Source organism: Globicephala melas, chromosome 8, assembly GCF_963455315.2.
Source record: "Globicephala melas chromosome 8, mGloMel1.2, whole genome shotgun sequence".
In the NCBI taxonomy this organism is placed as follows: Eukaryota; Metazoa; Chordata; class Mammalia; order Artiodactyla; family Delphinidae; genus Globicephala; species Globicephala melas.
Genome location: NC_083321.1, coordinates 24,225,731 through 24,246,027, shown reverse-complemented (window position 1 = coordinate 24,246,027; position 20,297 = coordinate 24,225,731). Strand labels below are relative to the sequence as shown.

At 49.2% G+C, this 20,297-nt stretch overlaps 1 protein-coding gene across 2 annotated transcripts in view; it reads left to right on the top strand.

Moving 5' to 3' along the window:
* NAT10 (N-acetyltransferase 10) overlaps positions 1-20,297 on the top strand; it is a 50,708-nt gene that overhangs the window by 16,230 nt on the left and 14,181 nt on the right. For both annotated transcript variants that reach the window (XM_060303364.2, XM_030864750.3), the window contains exons 12-28: positions 2,444-2,580; positions 5,536-5,660; positions 6,114-6,264; positions 6,548-6,644; positions 7,522-7,638; positions 8,510-8,611; positions 8,708-8,782; positions 9,356-9,472; positions 10,319-10,452; positions 10,666-10,714; positions 13,960-14,056; positions 14,141-14,251; positions 15,179-15,351; positions 15,845-15,964; positions 16,320-16,418; positions 16,802-16,875; positions 17,909-17,992. In XM_060303364.2, the coding sequence (XP_060159347.1) occupies positions 2,444-2,580; positions 5,536-5,660; positions 6,114-6,264; positions 6,548-6,644; positions 7,522-7,638; positions 8,510-8,611; positions 8,708-8,782; positions 9,356-9,472; positions 10,319-10,452; positions 10,666-10,714; positions 13,960-14,056; positions 14,141-14,251; positions 15,179-15,351; positions 15,845-15,964; positions 16,320-16,418; positions 16,802-16,875; positions 17,909-17,992 (1,862 nt within the window). The remainder of the gene's footprint in view (positions 1-2,443; positions 2,581-5,535; positions 5,661-6,113; positions 6,265-6,547; positions 6,645-7,521; positions 7,639-8,509; positions 8,612-8,707; positions 8,783-9,355; positions 9,473-10,318; positions 10,453-10,665; positions 10,715-13,959; positions 14,057-14,140; positions 14,252-15,178; positions 15,352-15,844; positions 15,965-16,319; positions 16,419-16,801; positions 16,876-17,908; positions 17,993-20,297) is intronic.

Below are 20,297 nucleotides of genomic sequence, written 5' to 3'. Positions count from 1 at the left end.
CAAGAGAAACATACACCAAAGAGGGAGAAGCTTTCCGGGAAATGCCTGGCCCAGCCCTCGCCGTGCCTTGGATCTGTCGTCAGAGACCTTCTCGCATTACCAGAGTCCTTTTGTCTCCAGACTGGAGCTGAAGCGCAGAAGAGGCGACCTGACTTTATGAGGCTACATTTGTGTCCCTTTGAGACCTCTTCTTTCTTGCTGGAAATTGCGATACAGCAGAATATTAAAGTCGGCGGTGCCTCTCCAGGGGCCTGCTTCCTGCTGCTTTTATGAGGTGCTTGTTTAGTTTTTCTCTGTAAGGATCCAAGATGTGGGGCCTTACTGAGGACATGTATCTGCTGTCGGAAATGAGTGGGGTCTCTGCCCCCTCGACCCATCAGCTTCCAGCAAAGCAGTTAAAAAATCTCACCTGTAATGGAATACTTGAAAACTACAGGAAAGCACAGAGACCAATATAAGATAACACTCAGGTGCCCAGCACTCAGGCTTAAGAAATGCTGATGTTTTGCTGTTTGCTGTGTTGGTTTCACGTTTAAAAAGCCACTCATGGGCTTCCCTGGTGGCGCAGTGGTTGAGAGTCCGCCTGTCGATGCAGGGGACACGGGTTCGTGCCCCGGTCCGGGAAGATCCCGCATGTCGCGGAGTGGCTGGGCCCGTGAGCCATGGCCGCTGAGCCTGCACGTCCGGAGTCTGTGCTCCGCAACGGGAGAGGCCACAACAGTGAGAGGCCTGCGTACCGCAAAAAAAAAAAAAAAAAAAAAGCCACTCATATTTTTGTTTTAAAGATCTGAATCCTCACAGACACGGTTGAAGTCCCTCCTGTACCCTTCCCCATCCATTCCCTTCCGCCACTCCCCATACTGTGCTCTGAGATTGGTGTGTTTCCTTTCTTTTTCTTCTCTTTTTTAATAAATTTATTTATTTATTTTTGGTTGGGCTGGGTCTTCATCACTGCACGCAGGTTTTCTCTGGTTGCGGTGAGCGGGCTTCCTATTGCGGTGCACGAGCTTCTCATTGCGGTGGCTTCTCTTGTGGCGGAGCACGGACTCTAGGCTCGCGAGCTTCAGTAGTTGAGGCTCGTGGGCTCTAGGGCGCAGGCTCAGTAGTTGTGGCACACAGGCTTAGTTGCTCTGCAGCATGTGGGATCTTCCCGGACCAGGGCTCGAACCCGTGTCCCCTGCATTGGCAGGTGGATTCTTAACCACTGCGCCACCAGGGAAGTCCCTGGTGTGTTTCCTTTCAATTCATTTGTTTATATTTCACTACATAATTATGTATCCGTAAATGGTAACGTACTATACTTGTCTTTCTTTAGCTTGCCTTTTTTTCACTCAACATTTGTTTTCAAGTTGGTCCAGATTGAAGCTTGTAGATCTGGTTGATTCATTTTTAAGCACTATATGAGCACATTACAGTTTATTTATATGTTTCTAGAATTGGAATTGTTGGGTCTTAGGGTATACGTAGATTTCCATCTTTCTCGGATTTTGCCAAATTCTTCCTTAAAGTGTTTGTACGTATTGACATTCACCGCAGCACTCTCGAGTTTTTGTTTCCCCACGTCCTCACGAACACTGGGTGTTTTACTGCTATTTAAGTTTTGCCCGTCTGCGTGTGAAGTGGGGTCTCCTTGTTGTCTTGAGCATTGCTGTGATGACTAGTGAGGTTGAGTACCTTTGTTTATGTTAGTTGGCTATTCAGGTTTCCTCTCCTGTAAAAATACCTCTTCATAGACTTTTGCAAACTTTAAAAAGAGCAGGAACCCCTGTAGGAACTGAAAGGGTTGTTTATACGCATAAGGGTGCCAAGCTCATGGCAAGTTTGTGACATTAGATGGCCCAGCTAATAATATAAATAAGGATGTGTGAGCACTAAGAAGGTTATAAGTCTTAGAAGTGTCCCCACCAGTGCAGGGGGACCTGGGCTTTATATTGATGGTGTCAAAGCAGGACACAGTACCCAGAGTGTAGGAGATGCTTGAGAAACTCCTCGCCTTTAGCCATTGCTGGGGCCAAGCTTGCCTCTGGCCCACTGGCCAGAGTGAGGCTGGGGAGAAGCCTGAGAAGGGAGAGAGGAGAGAAGGGGAGGCACCACCTATCACTCAGCCAGGTCCCAGGTAGGGCATTTTTACAGATTTACCTATTTTTTTTCTCAAGCAGCCATCAGGTATTTCCTCCATTTTCTGGAGAGGAATCTGAGGTGCTGAGATGAAGTGACCTGCCCAGGGCCACACAGCCAGTGGTCGACCTGTTTGGACCCAGGCATCTGACTCTAAGCCCATCCCAGCTTTGCCCTGCCAGGGAAAAGCGAGGAGGAGGAATGAGAGAAGAAGAAATGGGACTGGGGAGAGAGAGTAAAGAGAGGCCTTTATGGTGACTCACCAGAGATCACAGCCATGGTATCAGGTGGCCAAGCTAATAATACAAATTTTTCTTTCTGGCAGTATATACATCCTGCAGATGCTGTGAAACTGGGCCAGGCTGAACTTGTTGTGATCGATGAAGCTGCTGCCATCCCCCTCCCCCTGGTGAAGAGCCTTCTGGGGCCCTACCTTGTGTTCATGGCATCCACCATCAACGGGTGAGGCACCTCGGGCAGGAGCCGTTGCTCCCATTGTAGGTTGTTGCCAGTTACATAGCATTTAACGAATGTGACCTGGGCCTGGGTGGGTAGGGCTGATTCCTGAAGTTTGAGTCTTTGGGGCTCTGCTGCACTCTCTCCTCAGCCTTCTCCTTGGCAGCTGGCCCCTTCATAGTAAACTACAGCTCACTTCTGGTCCGAGCTACGGCCCACCAGAACAGGCAGCACCAGACTGAAGAACTTCATAACCCAGCTGATGAGTGTCTCCTTCTGTCTGTAGGCCTGATGAAGTTCTAAAGGGCACATGGATGGCAATACCAGTGTCTTATCTCTGAGGCTTATGTGAAAATATAGTATTAAAGTAACTGTATAGTTATCATAAGAAAGCAGGCTCAAGAGCTTTTTTAAAATTTTGAAATATTTAGTTCTTGTTTGCTTTAGAAAAGCTAGAAAGGTAAGGTAAGCAAAAAGAAAAATCACTTGTGATCTGACCATATAGAGACAACTTTTTCATTTTGAATAAGAACATAAACATAGTTTTCATAGTGTTTTGAATTTGTTTTTTTATATAAAGAATATACTGGGAATTCCCTGGTGGTCCAGGGGTTAGGACTCCGAGCTTCCACTTCTGGGGGCCTGGGTTTGATCCTTGGTTGGGGAACTAAGATCCCACAAGCTGTGCAGCATGGCCAAAAAAAAAAAAAAAAAAGAATATACTGGGAAATCTTTCCTGTTCAGTGTATACATATCTTCAATATAGAAAAGGTTTCTATATGGAAGTCACATCTTGAAGAGATAATTCTATATTATAGATTTATTATTTGACTGCTTTGCTTATACTGAAAACAGTTAAGTAAAATGGGTTTTACTCTTTTTTGATAACTGCTTTATTGAGATATATTTAAAGTGTATAATTCAGTGATTTTTAGTATATTCATAGAGTTGTGAAACCATCACCACAGTCAATTTTAAAACATTTTCATTACCCCAGAAAGAAACCCCATATCCTTTCATTATCATCCTCCAGTTCCTTCCTGCCCCCCAGTTCTAGGCAACCACTAATCAACTTTCTGTATCTATGGATTTGCCTATTCTGGACACTTTATATAAGTGGAATCTTAGAATATGTGGTCTTTTGTGACTGGCTTCTTTCACTAACCATAATGTTTTCAAGGTTCATCCGTGTAGCTTATATCAGTACTTCATTCCTTTTTATGGCTGAATACTATTCCATTGTATGTTTATGCACATTTTGTTTTTCCATTAATCTTTTTGATGGTCATTTGGGTTGTTTCTCTCTTTTGGCTAGTAGCAGTAATGCTGCTGTCAACATTCATGTACAGGTTTTTGTGCAGACATGTTTTCTGTTCTGTTGGGTGTATACCTAGAAGTGGAATTAGTGGGTCAAATGATAACTTTCTGTTTAACTGTTAGCGAACTGCCAGATTGCTTTCCTAAGCAGCTGAACCATTTTACATTCCTCTCGCAGTGTCTGAGGGTTCCAGTTTTTCCATGTCCTTGCTAGCATTTATATGTCTTTTTGATTGTAGCCATCCTAATGAGTATGAAATGGTATCTCATGTGGTCTTCATTTGCATTTCCCTGATGGCTGATGATGTGGGGCATCTCACATGCTTATTGGCCATTATTTATCTTCTTTGGAGAAGTATCTATTCAGATCCTCTGCTCATTTTTCTAATTGAGTTGTCTTACTTATTATTGAGTTGTATGGAAGGGTGCCTTATATGGTCTAGATACAAGTCTCATATACGTGATTTACAGAAATTTTCTCCCACTCAAGAAATTCCACTTTCTTGTTAATGTTCTTTGAAACACACAATTTTTTTAGCTTTGCTGCTTGTGCTTACTCTTTGTTTTTGTTTTTTTTAAATAAGTAAATGGAATTCCTTTGAGAATGCTTTGTTATATGGGGCAGGCAGGAGTAATAAAAGCACTTCAAAATTTAATTTTTTGATCATTCTTTAAAAGTAGTATTTGAGTTAGAGGAAGTATTTATGCAGTATCCTCATTTATGATAATGAATACTATGAAACAGTGTAAAACTAAAAATTAAAAAAACCCACTGAGCAGTCTGCACCCTGTGGTCACGTGTGCTTGTGACCAAAGACAAGGAGGAAATAACAATTGAAAAGAGCTGGTTCAGTGATCAGATTATAGATGATTTCTTTTCCCCAAATTTTTTATTACTTCTTTACGTCATCTTTTAAATGAAAGTAGTAATGAGAAAAGTTACTTGGGTGGTGGATTTGTTTAATCTTAATTTTTTCAAACTGGAAATGCTCTCTGTTCATTTTTTCAAGCGTAGAACTTCTAATAGCAGCTCTTATTAATTGGCCATTTACCTGTGTTCCAGTTCCATTATGCTAAATGCTTTATTCACGTCATCTTCTCAGTCCTTATTTATTATTATTTTTTTTTTGCGGTACGCGGGCCTCTCACTGCCGTGGCCTCTCCCGTTGCGGAGCACAGGCTCCGGACGCGCAGGCTCAGCGGCCATGGCTCACGGGCCCAGCCGCTCCGCGGCATGTGGGATCTTCCTGGACCGGGGCACAAACCCGCGTCCCCTGCATCGGCAGGCGGACTCTTAACCACTGTGCCACCAGGGAAGCCCTCAGTCCTTATTTTTTAGTTCACAGTACAGTCCGGTGAGATGTGTGGAATAGTCCCCTTTTGAGGAGGAAGCTAAAAGGGGTTGAGTTCTTTGTCCAGAGGTACTAAATGGACATGCCAGGACTTGAGCCCAGGCCCAGATGGCTCCGAGGTGAGCCACCATGCAGCCCTGCCTCCTTTGGGCATGGAAGTTCAGAGGTGACAGGGTTGTCCTCGGTGAACAGAAGTCTGATGTTTCATTAGGACAAGGAAAGTAGTTCTCTGTCCCCTCCTAGAGAGTTGATTTGGGACCTCATGCCTGATTGCCTTTGCTTTTGCTCCTAGCTACGAGGGCACTGGCCGGTCTCTGTCCCTCAAGCTAATTCAGCAGCTCCGTCAACAGAGTGCCCAGAGCCAGGTCAGCACCACCGCTGAGAACAAGACCACGATGACCGCCAGACTGGCATCAGGTACCCCTGGAGCTCTGAATGTGCCTGCAGTGCACAGCAAGTCACTTCACACTCTCCTGCGGGATCCTTCCCCTCATGACCGCATGGGTGGTAACAGACCGTCTGACCATCAGGCAGAGAGGTTGAGTCCCCAAGAGGTGAAGTTGCTTTTCTCTGAGGAACAGCAAACCAGTGACCAGATGGGTGGCTGACCTGGGCCTTCTGGTGGCTAGATTCCTGTTTGTCACCATCTCAGGGCATTGGTTGCATTGACTTAGAGAGATCCCCTTGGGATTGGTGTCGAGGCAAGTTGAACATCCACCAGAACAATTTAAAACCACTCGCTTTAAATTCTTGAGCCATATTTTGTGAGCGCCATGTGACAGAGATAAAGTAGAACATTTGCCTTGCTCTTGTGGAAAACAGTATTTACTAGTTGTTCCTCACTGTGTGTGTGTGTGTTGTGGGGAACAGTGCGAACACTGCATGAGGTTTCCCTGCACGAGTCAATCCGATACGCCCCTGGGGATGCAGTAGAGAAGTGGCTGAACGACCTGCTGTGCCTGGATTGCCTCAACATCACTCGGATCATCTCTGGCTGCCCCTTGCCTGAAGCCTGTGAGCTGTATCCTCCTGGGTTCCATTTGTCCTGTGAAAGGGAGAGGGGGCAATGGAAGAGTTGAACAAAGAGTTTTGGCCCTTTGCTTCATAGGCTGCTACTCTAGGGAGAGGGGAAAGTTGAATGTTGTTGATTTCCCTTCTTTCCCTCCCTAATATGTTTCTGCTCAGAACCAGGGGCTCCTCTTCCCAGGTTGAGGGAAACCCACATATCCAGGTGACCCTTGGAAGTAGTGTGTCCTGTTCTGGGTTCTCTTCGATTTGCTTTGGTTGCTTAACTCCAGATCCAGCTACTATGTTAATAGAGATACCCTCTTTTGCTACCACAAAGCCTCTGAGATTTTCCTCCAACGGCTTATGGCCCTCTACGTGGCTTCTCATTACAAGGTAACTGCAGCTAGCCCTCGGGTGAACTTTAGCAGTGAATTCCAGCACTGGGCAGTGCCTTTTGACTCGGCTTTTTGCATGTTTTGTTACCCAGTGGCTCAGGTGACCATTCCACTGGGACTTGAACGTCCTGATGTTGGCAAGGTCCAGGGATCCTGCTGGAGGGGTTGCATTTCCCATTGTTGTTCAGGCTTGTCGTGGGCTCCAGCTTTGCATACAGAGTGTGAGATTTCTGCACGTAGCTCCATGTGTGGTAGCTGGAGAGGGTGGAAAGTTTTGCCCATTTTAAAAGGGGTACTTATATTTCTTGCCTGTTGGCTAAATGGATGGGCTGAGATGACATAGCAGTTGTAATCCGGGGGCTGCTGTTTGACCTGAGACCAGCCTTATACCCCTGGGCTGTTTTTAAGGAGCAGTGAATGAGAATTTGGAATATTTGAAAGTCTTAAAAAGGCACATTGGAAAGGACACTTTTTGAGTGTCTAGGTAGCTTTTTTATGAACACCCTTTAAACGGAAAGCCGAAGGGTTGATGTTAGAAGTGGTGAGAGGTTGTCTTGAAATAGCAGCCTCTTATCAGGAAGAAGTTCGCTTCCCAGCTGTGAAGTATATAGCACTAACTAAGCAGGTCTCTGCTCCGGCTCTGCAGCCTCAGCACTCGTGGTGAGGTGACAGCAAACGTTGGAGGCTTAAGTCCCGCTTAAGCCCTTACAGAGGGTCTCAGGCTGGCCGGCTATGATGCTGGAAAGGCGCTTTGACGGGTTTCAGCACATCACCTGGCTCTGGGGAAGGCAGTTCTCCAGTCATGACTGTGGAGTAGCCTCTCGAGTGAGGACAGGATGAGGAGTGCTTCTCACTGACCTGTTTGTGCCCCACAGAACTCTCCTAGCGATCTCCAGATGCTTTCTGATGCGCCTGCTCACCATCTCTTCTGCCTCCTGCCTCCCGTGCCCCCCACCCAGAATGCCCTTCCTGAAGTGCTTGCTGTCATCCAGGTACAGAAGCTGAGGTGTCCTTGTGGCATTGATTTTGGGACCCACTTAGGCATCAAGGATTAGTGGCTCGGTAACCGCAGCGCAGAAGGGGAACCTGCTGATTCTTGGTCTCAAGCCTAGTGACTGGACGTATCCAGGCAGGCGATTAGGGTGCATCAAAGGAAACTACCACCCAGACAGAGACCCAAAGCCCCACTGTTCATGGATGGGTGAAAATCAGAACTGGCCACTCGTATTTTGACTTGCAGCTCCTAAAACAGAACTTTGTTTTCCTCCTTTATTACTAAAGCAATACATGCTACTTGTAAAATTAGAAGACACAGATTGTGAAGATGTTTTTAATGCCTAGCCTGTATTTATGCATTTCTTTATCATTTTTCCTGTTCATAAACATACGATCATAGTATTTGGTAATCTGGGTTTTGTTTTTCAATGTGTCAGATATTCATAATCTGCATAATTTTTAAGGCTGCATTGTATTTCATGACATGCACGTACGGTACTATGTTTAACCATCTTCCTGTTAGACCCTGGAGTCACTGACGTTGCCCAGTTCTGTAGAGAGCCACGTGAGCGTCCTGAGCCTTAATTGATGAGCTCACATGTACACCATGTGTGGAGACCCTCTTCTAGTGTGGTTTTGCTCTCTGGGTCAGTATTCTGCCTTCTTAGTGACGGTGTCAGGATGCCCAGGGGACACAGTAATGAAACTTCTCTTGGAAACGGATGAGTTGGTTACAGGGTTAAGCGTGCGCTGGAGTGGAAACAGCCGGCCTAGTCAGAGCAAGGGCGGAGTGCTGGTGAGGTTCTGGGGGTGGGCTCTGAACCTGGAGCCGGCCTTTCTGTCTGCAGTGTCCTGCTTCCCCAACAGGTGTGCCTCGAGGGGGAGATTTCTCGCCAGTCCATCTTGAACAGCCTGTCTCGAGGCAAGAAGGCTTCGGGGGACCTGATTCCATGGACAGTGTCGGAACAGGTGATGTGCTTTCCCTGGTGTGTCTGAGCGAGTGAAGCTGGCAGTGCTGGAGGCTGTCTTTTGTTGCTTAGTCACCGGCTTGTGTCTCCCCCACAGTTCCAAGACCCAGACTTTGGCGGCCTTTCGGGTGGAAGAGTGGTTCGCATTGCTGTTCACCCGGATTATCAAGCGGTAACGTGTCCTCGTGTGTGCTGTTATTTAAACCTGGTGTGCTGTAATTAGCTGCTGCCATGTTGCTGGCCTCTCGTTAGGGCAGGTGTATGCGGTTGTTTAAATAGGAAGCTGGTCAAGGAGTAGCAGATCCAGGTCCCCCTCTGCTGTGGACGGTTTGCCGGAGGCTGGGGGTGGGTGGGCAGGATGATTGTATGTGCTCACTCTTTGTGAGGACAGGGGACTCGTGAACCAGATCTGCTTCCTGTAGCTACCTCCTGTCTTAGAAGTCCTCACCGAGGAGTTAGCCGTAGAGTCATCAGTTCCGAGCTCGCTGATCTGTGGACCAGAAAGCATGCTCAGCCATCCTCACGTTCTTGACGGGCTGGACAGTGCGAGAGTGAGGGTCGTGCCACGCTAGGTCTTAAGGGTCTCTGCTTTGACCTTGTTGAGGGGTTTCATTGGTTCCCTTTGCGAAGTGCACTTTGACCTGGAGTGAAGGCTTTCCAGAAGCAGTACAGGGGCGTACGAGTGGCGTAGACACTGAGGACATCTCTCTTGCCTTTGCCTGTTTCCCTCCGTGTCTGCTCACAGATGGGCTATGGCAGCCGAGCCCTGCAGCTGCTGCAGATGTACTATGAGGGCAGATTCCCTTGTCTCGAGGAAAAGGTCCTGGCGCCCTCGCAGGAAATGCACACCGTCAGCAGTGAGGTAGGCGTCTTCTGGCCGAGCTCCTGGTTTCGGGGAGGGCCATCCTCTGGGTCTTCAGGAGTATCATCAAGAGCTGTCCTGTGGTCTGGGCTCTGAGCAGTAGCGGCAGAGTTCCTCTCTGGCTTTGGAGAAGCTTCTCTTTCCCCAGCTGACACCGAGACTGAGGCCCTCGGGTCACCATCATCCGCCTCACCTGGAGACTCGTTAAGAGTGTCAGCTCTTGACCCCTGCCCTGGACCTCCTGAATCCGAGGCTCTGGGTGGGGCCCAGTAATCTGCCTGAAGCTCCCAGGTGACGCTGATCCACATGCCGGCTTAAAGCCACAGCTGTGCAGTGCAGTCTCCTCCTCTCAGTACTGACCTCAGACTCAGGGAGCTCTGTCTTTCTGGGTAAGAGTGCTCAATGCTAGGAGCTGGGACAGCTTTTCACACGGGTTCATTTGATGTTTCACGGTGTGCCTGCTTGGGAGGTGGGAAGGGGCTTATACTTAAGGTCGGGCTCAGAGGTTTGTCAGTTCCCAAGACACAGAGCCATCCGGTGACAGACCTGCGTCTTCAGCACCTTACCTCTGTCTCTTTGTAAATGCGTTTGGCGTTTCTAAACCGTGTGGCTGTTTCCCACATTCTGGGTTTTGAGCAGTGTGGGTCCGTGCTCGTCTAGGGCTTTGGTGTCCTCAGGAATGATGACTGGACTTTGTGGTGATTTTACATTTTAAGAACCAGGACACCTGTCCCGGTTTTTGCTGTGCTCGTCCAGAGCTTGGTGTGGCCAGGGGTGCTTGGGAATGTCACTAACCTTCCTCTCTCTCCGCTGGGTGGATGTGCTCTCCCCTCGGGCATCCTCCAGGCGGTCAGCTTGCTGGAAGAGGTCGTCACTCCCCGGAAGGACCTGCCTCCCTTACTTCTCAAACTGAACGAGAGGCCTGCCGAGCACCTGGACTACCTGGGGGTGTGCTACGGCTTGACCCCCAGGCTCCTCAGGTAAGCGTTCGCCTGCCCTTCCTCCCGCAGCATCCCTTTGGCCTCGGTGTCCTGAGAATGAGAGTCCTGTGGGCTGCGTGTCTGCCTTTGCAGTGGTGTCAGCTGTCCTGACGCCCCCGCCCCGCTGCCCTCACCCCCCCGCCCTTCCCAGCTCTGTGTGTCAGCCGCTCCCAGAAGGCACACGTGGTGACCTGCTCTCTGTATCCTTTGCAGGTTCTGGAAACGAGCTGGCTTTGTCCCTGTTTATCTGAGACAGACCCCGGTGAGTGAGGCGTCTGGCAGGGGAGGGTGGTGACAGGTGTGTCCTTGCAGAGCCCTGGTGCCTCCCGCTGTGCCCTGAGCGGTGTGCCTGTGCTGCCAGGAGGCTTCTCTGAATGCCTCCGGAGCAGCCGCCCTTACTGAGGGCCACACGGTCACTCTCCCCACTGCACACTCTAGCGGCTTTGTGCTCCACGCTGAGATGGCGGAAGTGCACGTGGGCTTGTTCACCACGTTCTGGAATCCTGTCACTGGGGGCCTCCTCGAATTTGTATTTTTTAAAAACAGGAAGAAAAGTGGTTTTAGGGGAGGAGTGCATACTATAAGCTGGTATCTGAAGGAGGGATGCGCTTGTGTGGACAACAGAGCCATAGAGGATAAAATGGAAGATGAGAGAGTTAGTGGCTGTCAGTTCATTAAAAAAAAAAATTATTTAGTGCATGCACTGAATCAAGCAGTGAGCAAGACAAGCCGTGAAGCTTATTTTCTAATGAGGAGAAATAGGCAGCAAAAAAGTGAGCAGACGAGAAGTATTCAGATAGTGACAGTGTAATGAGTGGTCAGGCTTCTGAGGGGTGACCTTTCAAACTGCAACCTGAATGATCAGGGTGGACCAGCCACGTGACAGTCCTGCCTGCAGAAAAGTGAGCGTATTCAAGCAGGGGCACAGCAAATGTGAGGACCTGAGGCAGGAAGGAAGTTGGTGATTTGAAGGAAACAAAGGGCCAGTGTGGCTGGAAGGACCTTGAAAGGAAAGGGTGGTGATTCACAGCGGGGCAGGTGGGTCTGGGCAGGGACTCTGCGCTCCCTCCCCGTTCAGGTGGAGGGAGGGGTTAGAGGGAAGGTGCTGGGGCTGCCGTGTAGACGATGGACGGTGGCCCGTGAGTAGAGGCGGGGAGATGAGCAGCTTGGCTGGGGAGGACATGGTGAGAGGAGAGAAGGGCCAGATGCCAGGGGTGTTTGGGAGGTGAACTGAGAAGAGTTGAAGGATGGGGGTGTGGAAGGTAAGTGAACAGAAGTATCAAGGGTAGTTCTTTGGTTTTTGGCTAGAGAGACTGGCTGAGAAACTGGGTGTTGGAGGTGCTGTTTCCTGAGATAAGACTCAATGGGAGGCTTCCTTGGTGGCGCAGCGGTTAAGAACCCAGCTGCCAGTGCAGGGGACATGAGTTCAAGCCCTGGTCCAGGAAGATCCCACATGCCGTGGTGCAGCTAAGCCCACGCGCCACAACGGCTGAGCCTGCGCTCTAGAGCTCACAAGCCACAACTACTGAGCCTGCGCTCTAGAGCCCACGAGCCACAACTACTGAAGCCCGCGCGCCTAGAGCCCGTGCTCCGCAGCAAGAGACGCCACCGCAATGAGAAGCCCGCGCACCACAACAGAGTGTCCCCCGCTCACCGCAACTAGAGAAAGCCTGCGCGCAGCAACGAAGACCCAAAGCAGCCAAAAAAATAAATAAAATAATAAATACATTAAAAAAGAAACTGAATGGGGTAGGACCAGATTTGGAGGTGGAAGTGGGAATTGTTTTTGGCATAGTAAGTGTGTGATGCCTATTAGACAGCCAAGTGTGGAAGTATGGAATAGGCAGTTGACTACAGGAGTCTGGAGATCAAGGAAGAGGTCAGGGCTGGAGACAGATTTGAGAGTCATCAGCATACTCTTAATAGAATATACTCTCGGGGTCAAGGATTTTTTTGGTGCGGGGTGGGGTGGCCTGTTTTCTTCGCAGCTGTAACCCCAGCACCTAATAGCATCTGCTATGTATAGTACATGTTCAGTAAATACTTTTGTTCAGTGAATAAGTATTTAAAGCTGTTGGAAGAAGGGGCTGAGAATAAAGAGGGTGAGTCCTTACACTCTGCAGCATTTAGAGGAATGAGTCAGGAAACACAGCAAGGGAGGCTGAGGAGTAGCCATGATCTGTAGGAGAAGGGCAGGGGCTGTGGTGTCAGAATCCAAGAATAACGAGTGTTTCAGGAAGGGGAGTCATTGCTGTCAGAGAACAAGTAAGGTTAGGACAGTTGACCATTGGATTTGTCGGTGTTGGTGATCGGAATAAAGGCAGCTTCAGTGGAGTGGCGGGATCAACCTGACCGGAGAGAATGGGAGGTGAGGAAACAGACTGAATACACGATTCCTACACGAGGCAAAGGCAGCAGAGGAATAAGGTAGCTGGGGGGAGATTGGAGTCAGGGTGGGTTTGTCAGCCGGGAGATTCCAGAACATGTTTGTTTGCTGCAGGGTATGATCCTGTAGAGATCATGCAGATGCAGGTGAGGGGGGCTGATTGCAGGACTACAGGCCTGGAAGAGGCAGGAGGGTAGGACCTGGAGTGCAGGGGGAGAGGTGGCCACCGCATCCCTCACAGCAGGAGGGAAGCAAAGAGTGGGCACAGAAGGTATTGGTCAGCTGGTGGAGTTGGTGCTGGGAGGATGAAGAAGTTCTCCAGGTCAATATCCAAGGGTGGCACCCATCTGAGAGTTCAAAGCTGGACTGATGAGGGCCACTGGGTGTGTGGCTGCTTCCACGTGGGCAGGAGCAGCTGTAGAGGGGCTGGGTCCTTGTCAGTGACCCTGGTCGAGGCTGGAGTGTAAGTTTGGTGGTCGACTGCAAGGACCACACAACCAGTGAGTTCAGCGTGGACCATGGTACGTCCCTGTGGTCTTGTGCTGTGCAGTGCTTGTTTGTGACGTGGTGGTGGCCTTTTGTTACTTGAATGCTCTTCAGTTGAAATCCATTAGGTATTTTTATGGTTTTGGGCTTTGTGGTTGTTGTGTAGTAGAAATTAAAAAACCTGTGGTCGCTGCTTTAGTACCTAAAGGAGCCTGCACTTGCAAACCTGTTGCCAGCAGGGGAACTCTTGCCGTGCTTGTTTTTGGCCATGAAGTTTTTGCTGCGAGCGCCCAAAACACGTTGATTGGATCATGTGGAGTTTAAGCTGTAATGCCTCCCGGTTCAGAATCTGACCTGATGTGAGCAAGGGGTTCACAGCAGAAGACATGCTCCGAAGGTCTGAGTAGCTTTGCGCCATCGCTGGGGCACCTGCTCGGAAGTTGCAGGACAAAGTGGTCTCTGGAAGCTGTCGTGTAGGCAGTGGGCCCTGCGAGAATGAAGGCGAGGCCGCCTCTCCTGCTGGGGAGGAAGCAAGGGCCCGCGTAAGCGTGCTTGCCCTTCAGCAGTGACAGGTCCTTCATTAAAAAAAAGACCCAACTGGGTCTTGGTGCCAGTTAGGGATTTGTGTTTCCCAGAATGACCTGACCGGAGAACACTCGTGCATCATGCTAAAGACGTTGATGGACGAGGATGAGGCCGACCAGGGTGCCTGGCTCTCTGCCTTTTGGAAAGGTGAGTGGGAGTGGAGGTGGTGGGTGGCCAGGTGCAGGCACAGGGGCCTACAGACCTCTGACACTGTGTGGTTGAACCCCGCAGATTTCCGAAGGCGATTCCTAGCCCTGCTGTCCTACCAGTTCAGCACCTTCTCTCCTTCCCTGGCCCTGAACATCCTTCAGAACAGGAACATTGGGAAACCCGTGCAGCTGGGTGAGCTGGTGGGGCGGCCGGAGGGCTGGTGGGGCTTGGTTGTGTGGAACAGGCGGTGGGCATGTGGTCCAGGAAGAGGGCTGGACTAGGAATGGAGGGACTGGTTCCAGGCCTGCGTCTCCCCCACCCGCCTCTGCTCAGCAGGCCCTGTGCCGCCTCAGGGCCGCTATCACACACTGTGCCCTCATGACAGGACTTGGGGGGAAGGACTTGGCTTTAGAGGTGTAAGTAAGGCCTGCAGCTGGTCAGTTGTAGAACCTGATCTAAATCCTGTGAGCTAGGGTAACTAGCTCAATTCTGAGGCTCCGTTTCCTCATTCATGAAATTGTAATAAGAATATGCTGTCAACCTTCTGTGGGCAACACGTAGAAGTGCTTTGGGCATGTAGATTCTGTTTGAATATTTAAAACACAAAAAAGGGTGTACGGGATCGTTAGTGTTAACAGCCGTGGGGTATTTTTTCCCTCTTGCTAGTTATGTGTACGTATACCCTTTTTTTGGGCCAATTATATTTTGGTGTAAAAATCTGTTTGTCGAGCTGGGTGGAGCATGCCTGTTTTCTGTTAAGCTGCGTCCTGAGGAGAAGTGACGAAGTGGGGAAAGTGTTGCATTCCTCTAACCCCAGGGCACGGGAGCCTTTCTTGGTCTGATGTGTTGGCGTGGAACTCTGAGCAAGGGTCACACACCATCCGTCCCCCTCCCTGCGTGGACCAAGCTGCCTCCCCTTTGCAGGAGGAGGGTCAGGGCGGCCCAGGGTGGGCAGGCACTTTTAGGTGGCTCCTGCCCGGCTCCTGCTGAAGGCCCCATGGAGGAGCAGCTGTTGGGTGCCACCTGGGGACTGTTGTTGTGAGCGCCATCTGGGAATCTCGTCAGACCCTGCAAGGGCGTTGGGCTCACCTGACTCGTCTGGCTCTGTCGCATGTCCAGCCCTGTGCCGGGAGGAGCTGGAAGCACTCTTCCTCCCCTATGACCTGAAGAGGCTGGAGATGTATTCACGGAACATGGTTGACTATCACCTCATCATGGACATGATCCCGGCCATCTCCCGGCTGTATTTCCTGAACCAGCTGGGAGACCTGGCCCTGTCTGCTGCCCAGTCGGTAGGTCACCTGCTGCTCGTGTGCTGGTTTTGTGGAGCAGTTTATATGCTGGGTGTTGGTCGGATGCTTTGACATAACTTTGTGCTGATGGGGGGGGTAGTGGTCTCACCTTTTACATGTGGGGACTCTTGGGCTTTGCAGTTGAGCTGTGTGCCCAGCAGTACAGTAAGTAAGTAGAAGTGCTGCAGTCTGGACCCACGTTCCTCCACCCCACCACGTTGCCTTGATTCCTACTCTGCTTTATCAGAGTCCAGGAGCACCTTGTGCTTGTAATGTAGCCGTAAAGCAGCTATTTGCCGGGATAAGAAGTTAGTTTGGAGATTTCAGGAGGAGGGAGTTTTCCTAGTGGTTTCAGTAACAGGATGAATGGGAAGATTCCACAATAGTGTCAGTCAGTGTTTTGGTCAAGAGAGTGTAACTCTGGTTCTTGGTGTGGTTTTAATGGGCAAAAGCCTGCCCTGGCAGCCACTCCAACAGATTCTCCGTCCCCCAGGCTCTTCTCTTGGGGATTGGCCTGCAGCACAAGTCTGTGGACCAGCTGGAAAAGGAGATCGAGCTGCCCTCAGGCCAGTTGATGGGACTTTTCAACCGGATCATCCGCAAGGTTGTGAAGGTAACCTCAGCTGAGGGCAGGGCTTTGGCCTGTGTTGAAAAATGTGTCAAGCCCACTCCCTGCCCCAGGATGCAGAAAGGTTAACATTTGGCTGTGTTTGCTGCAGATTTTCACACACACATACACACACACACAAACAGATATGGGGAACTTCAGCTGGATCTGTAACGTTCCGCGTTGTCTCCCAGAGGCACCCCTGATGGGAGTGTGACATCTCCAGTCGGGGATCTCCTGCTCCTCCCGTGAGCGTGTGTACTCCTAAACCGTGCAGGGCGTGTGCTGAATGACTTGCTAACGAGTGACTGGGCCTCTGCTGCTCCTTCATCTTCTGCTTCTTGGCCTTGGTCTTTTGTAGCTGTTTAATGAAGTGCAGGAGAAGGCCATCGAGGAGCAAATGGTGGCAGTGAAGGCCGTGGTTATGGAGCCCACGATGAAGACGCTGAGTGACGACCTGGTACGAACACCGAAAGTCCGTCTCTCCCCTGTAGGAGAGTCCCTGGCGCTAGTGTTCTGGGGGTGTGAGGGGCGTGCTCCCCGAGTCTCCCTGCCCCTCCCGTGCCCACCCGGCCCTTGACGAGGCCCCCCACTGAGCGCGTGTGCGAGCTGGCAGTCCAGCAGCTGCTGTTGTGAACTACTTGTTTGATCGTTTAGGTTTTCAGAAGGCGCGTTTTATGTTCATACACACTGAGTAAGAGCTGCCTTTAATGCTGTGGGAGGGAAATGTGCAGAAGGATAGGCCTGCTGGTCGTCGCGGTCACGTTCTGCCCCCTGACCTTTCCCTGCCATTTGTCCCCTGCCTGACTCTGACCTACTCTCTGTATGGGACTTCGACCACAGGACGAAGCAGCAAAGGATTTCCAGGAGAAACACAAGAAAGAAGTGGGGAAGCTGAAGAACCTGGACCTCGCTCAGTAAGGCCCCTCGTGGGAAGCACGGAACCTCTGCTGGTTGCTTCTAATTTGCTTCCTGGGTGCCCTGGAAGCTGTGTTTCATGGGATCATTTTTAGAAGCACTAGCAGCTAAAAACCTCCTAATTGACTAATTGCATAATTTTGAAGGATTTGTTTTCCCCAGATCAGCTCTGCCACTTTGTAAGTCATGACTTGCAGGTCGTGTTCCTGAGATCCCTTGGGTCCCGTGTCGTGCCCCGGGCTCCTTAGGGAAGGGGGATGCTGATCCATGAGCATCCACTGTCAGTGGCCACTTTTTAATATTTGGCTTTTGATGTGAATTTGTTTGAAGAAAAGATCCTACTGCCAATGAACCAACAAAACCCCTTGTTCTGGAACCCTCCATGCCCTGGAGATTGCAGTCCTCTTTGAGCTGCAGCTATAATGGTGGTACCCGCCCGGTAGATTGATGTGAATAACTGCTCCAGACTTGGTGGCCTCTGAGTCTCTTTGACCTGTAGTCCCGTTGCCGGGTCATTAGTGATGGTGGTTGTTGGATGTGAGATGGAGGTGGCCAGGAGGTCCGTGGGCAAAGTATTGAGCTCTGCACACAGCTTTGCTGCATCAAAGCCTTGACTTGTCAGGACTGCCAGATCCCAGAGAGGTGGGGCGAGGTGGGGCAGACATGGCCCAGTCCAAGGGCGTGTGGGCTGTGGAGGTGATGGTGAGCAAGGAGATGCTGGGGGTGACAGGAGGCTCCTCTGGTGGGCGGGTGGGCGGTTGCTGAGAGTCAGGTGGCAGAAGTCGGGCAGCTGCCTTCTGTGCGGATCGACCCCTGCTAGCAGGCCTGACCGTGCTTGTTCCGGTGAAGTTCCTGTCCCCTGGAGCTCAGCTGCACGCCTGTCCTGTGCTCTCTGCTGTTCAAATGCTGGTGCAGCTCGGCCTGGCTTTCGTGGTGGGATGTGTGTGATGAAAACGTTGTCACTCTCTTACTTTCTTTTAAGCGGCCTTCTCTTCTTTTGAGCAGGCTTTGATATTTCCCTTTATTTTTTAGATACATAATCCGTGGGGACGATGAAGAATGGAATGAAGTTTTGAACAAAGCCGGGCAGAATGCCTCGGTTGTCAGCCTGAAAAGGTGAGGGGCTGGCATACATCAGGCAGGGGAGGCATTCTGGCCTCTCTGCTTCGCTGGTAACTTTCTCTAGGAAGTAGGAGGTTGGAGCAAAAGCCTTGAGGAAAGTCACTATTCTTTCCTTTGAGGGATGCTATTTTTGTATCATAGCTCCCACTGATCAGGCAGGGCCATTGCTTAGGCCTGGATCTCTGCATCCCCCGTATTCTCAGACATGCCAGGGAGACAGGCTTGAGAACAACAGCCTTGGAGTTGCCGCTACCTGAGCACTTCCTGGGAGCTTTAATGCAGCATCCCCTTCATGCTCTAAACAGAGGTGGCTTTTTTCTTACATCACTGCTTTATTTATTTATTTTTATTGAAGTATGATTGATTTATAATGTGTTAATTACTGCTGTACAGCAAAGTGACTCAGTTATACATATGTATACATTCTTTTTCATATTCTTTCCTATTATGGTTTATCACAGGATCTTGTTGTTTATCCATTCTGTATATACCGGTTTGCATCTGCTGATCGCAAACTCCCAATCCATCCCTTTCTCACCCCCCTCCCCCTTGGCAACCCACAGTCTGTTCTCTGTCTCTGAGATTCTGTTTCTGTTGTTTTGGGTTTTTTTCAGGCTTATTAAGCTTGACCTCTCTAAACTCACCCTTTCACTCTACCCCCTCAAACCTGGTTATTATTTTGCTTTTTTAATAGGGTTTTATGTGTGTTATACACATATATAGTTCAATTTGTGTATGTCTTTTTTGAAACTTTACTTGATAAAACACAGCTTCTTCGTTATTTGTGCTTTTTTAAATTGCTGTGGCCCTGTCTTTTCCCCAGATTTGCTCTATTGATCTCTTTTTTTTCCCCCTTAATATTTATTTATTTAGGCTGTGCTGGGTCTTATTTGTGGCGTGCGGGATCTTCCTTGCAGCATGCAGGATCTTTTAGTTGTGGCATGCGGACCTCTTAGTTGTGGCAGGACTCTTAGTGCGGCACGCACGCTGGATCTAGTTCCCCGACCAGGGATCGAACCCGGGCCCCCTACATTGGGAGTGTGGAGCCTTACCCACTGGACCACCGGGAAAGTCCCTGTTTCTGTTTCATAGATAGGTTCAATTTGTGTCATTTTTAGATTCCACACATAAGTGGTATCATACAGTATTTGTCTTTCTGACTTATTTCACTTAGTATGATAAACTCTAGTTGCATCCATGTTGCTGCAAATGGCATTATTTCGTTCTTTTTTACAGCTGAGTAGTATCCGATTGTATATCTGTACTACATCTTCTTTATCCATTATTCCTCTGTTGATGGACATGTAGGTTGTTTCCATGTCTTGGCTATTGTGAATAGTGCTGCTGTGAACATAGGGGTGCATGTATCTTTTTGAATTATAGCTTTGTCCGGATATATGCCCAGGAGTGGGATTGCTGGATCATATGGTAATTCTATTTTTAGTTTTCTGAGGAACCTCCATACTGTTTTTCACAGTGGCTGCACCAACTTTACATTCCCACCAGCAGTGTAGGAAGGTTCCCTTTTCTCCACACCCTCTCCAGCATTTGTTATTTGTAGACTTTTTAATGATGGCCATTCTGACCAGCGTGAGATGGTACCTCATTGTAGTTTTGATTTGCATTTCTCTGATAATTAGCAATGATGAGCATCTTTTCATGTGCCTATTGGCCATCTGTATGTCTTTGGAGAAATGTCTCTTCAGGTCTTCTACCCATTTTTCGATTGGGTTGTTTTTTTTGTTTTTAAATTGTATGAGCTGTTCATATATTTTGGAAATTAAGCCCTTGTCCATCGCATCATTTGCAGATGTTTTCTCCCATTCTGTAGGTTGTCTTTTCATTTTGTTTATGGTTTCCTTTGCTGTGCAAAAGCTTGTAAGTTTGATTAGGTCCCATTTGTTATTTTTATTTCTTTCTATTGGCTTGGGAGCCTGACCTAAGAAAACATTGGTATGATTTATGTCAGAGAATGTTTTGCCTATGTTCTCTTCTAGGAGTTTTATGGGTATATCACTACTTTAAAGATGAAGTAACCGAGGCTCTCAGGTGTTAAGTGACTTCCCAAGAAGCATATAGCTAGTAAGAGGCAGAGCCAGAATCAGGACCAGGTTTGTCCACTGCAAAGCCCAGAGTTTTACCTGTTATACTCTCCTTCCTCTAAGCCAATGGTTCTCAAAGTTTTGGATCTCAGAGTTCCTTTATATCATAAAAATTATTGAGGACCCCAAAGGGCTTTTGTGCGTGTGGGTTTTATCTATCACTATGTCCCACTTTTTAGAGGCACAGATGTAGAGAA